We start from the raw sequence: 3,938 nt of genomic DNA, 5'->3' as shown, positions 1-3,938 counted from the left end.
CGGTTAACATGGATCATCATGGTCTAGTCACATCACTGCAGCTCCAGCAGTGACTTATCGACAACATCTAGGCTCACCCCATACTGCTGTACACGCACATCACGATACAGTGCAAGACAAGGGGCTTATATCATTTGCGAGCCCCTTCATCTTCTCAAAAACTCACTGCACCTGTCTCGCCGACTGGACTAGCTACACAGTCGTGCCTGTCGACACCGCGGAATGTGCAGGTTCCTTCGAGACAGCTTGTGGATCAGCCCATGGTGGCACTCAAATTCTGGGACAGTCTTTTCCATCGTGCTATGAATCAACTGAAAGAAAACCATCCAACGGAACCCGATTTAAAGCAGGGTTTTGGAATTCGCGACAAGACGGATTGTACCGCAGTCTTTGATCAGCTTGAAAAGGCTAAAGAGACGTATAGCAAGAAGGATAAGAGCTTCACGGCCAAGTTCACCCGGGTATATAGGAAGTTTGTTGATAACGCTGCTGAGCCTCTGCTTGGCGCTTCCAAGTTCGTGCCCAACATCGATTATGTCACGCCAATATTAGGAGCTGTTCAAATTCTTCTCGAGGTGAGTATCACATCTGGAGACACAGTTATGGTTAGCCAATAATTTAACAAGAGCTGATGCAATATGTAGGCAGCCATAAAAGCAGCAAAGGTCCGAGAGGAGGTTTTGAGCGCTTTTGACGATATCGACAAGGTATTCTCTCAAGTGGAGGGTTTTCTCGAAATATACAAGAATGACATGAACCTTGAGAAGGTTTCTATCGATTTGATAGCTACAGTCTTCTACGCCATAGAATGCGTTATTGGCTTTTTTATTTAGAGCCCAGGCGAGTGACCCCATGGATGACATCTTATCTGCGTGACAGTACTGACATCGCATTCGGTGATCTAGGCAAGAGGGTAATTCCCGCTACTTTCAATCCTGAAAGTTATAAGTACGCGATTACGGAGAGCCTTTGTGCAATTAAAGCTAAGGCTGAACATCTCATCTCCCAAGCTGATATGTCGGCGAAATATGAGACGAGAAATGGCCTGCAAATGGTTTTAGATCGTGAGTTGAAGATCCCTATGACTTGCTAGAAGCGCTGGGAATGTACACAGTTGCGAAACTTACATGATTCTTTTTAGGCATGCCGACACCCGAAGAGATCGAAGACATACGTCGGGGTCAGCACTTTGTGAACACATCGGTTCTTAGACTCCTTAATGAGTACAATAACAATTTGAGAGGTAATGAAAAAATAAGTCTATGCTCTCTGACAGGAAATTAATCATATCTTAGCGATCTACATGGACAGGATGGCCTTCGGATATTCTCGCCCTTGCTCACCAGTTCCTCCCATAGAACAAGTGAATGTGGAGCAACGCATCAGCCCGCAGGAACTCCTGGACTGGATCAATATCCCAGATCTTCTAGTGGGAGATAAAGAAATCATCGATCGCATGAGACACATCAGGGTACCGTCAGTGGAACGAGCACGCGCCGAGCAGCTTGTGAATACTGGACAGCTCAGAGAGTGGCTAGTTTCTCCTCACTCAGCACAACTTCTCATCCACGGAAACTACGACATCAGATGCCGGGTATCGGGACTAACGCTTCTGTGCACGTCTCTGGCAGGCTCTCTCGCAGATAGAGCCCCAAATTGTCTCTGTCTGTTATTCTATTGCGGGCTACACGATAACTTCGATTACGACGAGTATACCGGGGGTCGTGCTGTAATTCAAAGCTTCATATGTCAGCTCCTTTGCCAGTATGACTTTAGCAACTGCATCTCTGTGGGTGATGTAAGGCCAGACCTGCTTTACCTCGACGATGTCGATGAGCTTTGCTGCTTATTTGAGAGGCTCGTATTCCGGCTACCAAGGTCCACTTTATTGATGTGTTTGATTGACGGCGTTGTGTACTATGAGCGAGAAGAGTTTATGGGGAGTATGGCTGACGTGCTGGTGACACTTCTAAGGATTTCGAAGGAGCAGAGGACCAGCGCAAATATCAAGGTTCTTCTTACTAGTCCTACAAAGACTATGGAAGTTCGCCGACCATTCCATGATGAGCTTGTTCTTTGTAAGGAATCGAGAGCTCGGTCAGGAGTGGCTTCTAGTAAAGGGAGACTTGAGCGACAATTGAACGAGCATGTAAATGGCGTCACAAAACTAGATGATAGACGGATGTTGAACATAGATGGTCATTGGTAACCGCAAGTAGTAAAATAAGCGATAATAATTACAAGCTCATACAAACAGAGTTACTTGAACTCGATTAACATGTAGTAAGAATACCGATGCTAACAATAACGCGTCGAAATCCACCAAAACCCCAACATGATTATCAACAAGTGCGAGCGCGAGCAAGCTGGGCGTGAAAGTCCTCAAACTGCCAAATCTTATGTCGGGCATCCCAGTCAGGATCCTTGATTTCACCATCCGGACCTAGGCGCTTATACGTCACGTCCCTCATGTCGGCGACACCCTCTGAATTCCACAAGCAAGGGTCGCCTGAACCATGGTCGTTCAGTGGTCGGTACTTCTTGACCTTCTCAAGCCGCTCCTTGAGTGAATTATGCAGCACGGCTCCTCGGGGAATATCGCGAGGAGCACCGAAGTTGGGTATACCTCTGTACAACTCCCATCCTCTATCCTTCTCTTTCTTTGAGTCGTTGAGTTCCCAGCGAGGAATACCTGGGAGCGTTTCTAGCATATAGTTAGTAACATTGTTTCTTGTGAGGAAGGAAGAAGACGTACCAATCAAATTCCACATGAAGACCTTCAAAAATGATGCGCCATAACCGAACCTGAGGGTATCATGCATGAAGCCCTTGATGATGCGATCCTCTACCGTTTTGGTCACCTTCATGCTATTCTTGAAAGCATCAAGAGTATGGCACCAGTGCACGTGGCAGCCAGGGTGTTGTTTGCCGACAATATCAACCTCGCGGATCATCCATTCGAGGGCCATGTCGCTCATCTGTAAAGCGTTGTCCTTGAGAGGCTTGACTAGATTCTTAACCTTGGTTCCACTGAAGATGTATTTCCAGAGGGCCCAACCTTTCATTTCCGTGGGTATGGCCGGCCATCCTCCGCCAACGTCACCGTGATTACCGGGGAACCAGACCTCTCTGATATCTTCCTTTTCAGTATCCTCTTTCTTGGAAGCCTTGATGACGGTCTTGATGTCTTGAGCAAGGAGGGCAGGCCTGAACTTGACACGGCGCTCGTCTACAGCCACAGCGTGACGGACGTGGTGTGCAGTTCCTGTTATCTCCACTGGAGCAGGGGAATTTCGCTCAACCATGGCAACAGAGTTGACGCAGTCCCAGAGACCAAGGAAGAAGACTTTGATATTCTTGTGCTTCTTGGGATCAGTGCCTTCGGTGCGGCAGAAGGTTTGACCGAAAGCCTTGACCTCCTTTTTCGCAGCGATGGCCTCCTTGCTTGGCGTGATGACAGGGTTGCCGGCCAGATAGATATCCTCAACTGGTCCATCGTTGTCTTCTCCCTGTTTCGGCGCATCAGACGACGCGCCATTAGGTCCGGCATTCTGCGACAGAGGGGCAGTATCGGAATGGTTAGTTACAGAAGCCTGGTCCTCGGGGGCCTTCTCATCAGAGGCACCGTTGCGGGCGAAAAAGCCCATGGCCGCAGTGCGATCGTTGCTTTTGCACTGGAGAGAGCGTTGGTAGAGCCGGTATGCGAAAGGTACCATTTCCTCGTTACCCTTGCAAAGAAGGCCAACCTCGTTGACCATGCGTGAAAGGTATTTAGCGGTAAAAGCGCCTCGACTGAATCCAAAGATATAAATCTTTGCTTCCTTCAAAAGGTTATTAGTTATCGTAACACGTGATACTGATTAAACGTCACTTACGGGTTCATAGTATCGCATTAGGAAACGATATCCTGCCATAATATGGGCATCGAAAGTGGTCCC

General features: G+C 47.9%; 3 protein-coding genes across 3 annotated transcripts; 2 read left to right on the top strand and 1 right to left on the bottom strand.

Moving 5' to 3' along the window:
- Positions 1-260: 260 nt before the first annotated feature.
- Positions 261-833, top strand: FOXG_17143 (uncharacterized protein; the record flags this gene model as incomplete). The annotated part of the gene is made up of 2 exons (XM_018397157.1): positions 261-575; positions 645-833. The coding sequence occupies 2 exons, from the start codon at positions 261-263 to the stop codon at positions 831-833; spliced, it is 504 nt and encodes a 167-aa protein (XP_018258197.1).
- Positions 834-1,015: 182 nt separating this feature from the next.
- On the top strand, positions 1,016-2,209 carry FOXG_22760 (uncharacterized protein; the record flags this gene model as incomplete). The annotated part of the gene is made up of 3 exons (XM_018403175.1): positions 1,016-1,064; positions 1,142-1,243; positions 1,296-2,209. The coding sequence occupies 3 exons, from the start codon at positions 1,016-1,018 to the stop codon at positions 2,207-2,209; spliced, it is 1,065 nt and encodes a 354-aa protein (XP_018258196.1).
- Positions 2,210-2,342: 133 nt separating this feature from the next.
- FOXG_17142 (uncharacterized protein) lies at positions 2,343-3,914 on the bottom strand (the record flags this gene model as incomplete). Its single annotated transcript, XM_018397156.1, has 3 exons — positions 2,343-2,704; positions 2,756-3,821; positions 3,876-3,914. The coding sequence occupies 3 exons, from the start codon at positions 3,912-3,914 to the stop codon at positions 2,343-2,345; spliced, it is 1,467 nt and encodes a 488-aa protein (XP_018258195.1).
- Positions 3,915-3,938: the final 24 nt, after the last annotated feature.

The sequence above is a fragment of the Fusarium oxysporum genome, genomic scaffold (assembly GCF_000149955.1).
Source record: "Fusarium oxysporum f. sp. lycopersici 4287 supercont2.46 genomic scaffold, whole genome shotgun sequence".
Classification (NCBI taxonomy): Eukaryota; Fungi; Ascomycota; class Sordariomycetes; order Hypocreales; family Nectriaceae; genus Fusarium; species Fusarium oxysporum.
Note: the sequence above shows the minus strand (reverse complement) of the source record. Positions and strands in the feature narration are given on the sequence as shown.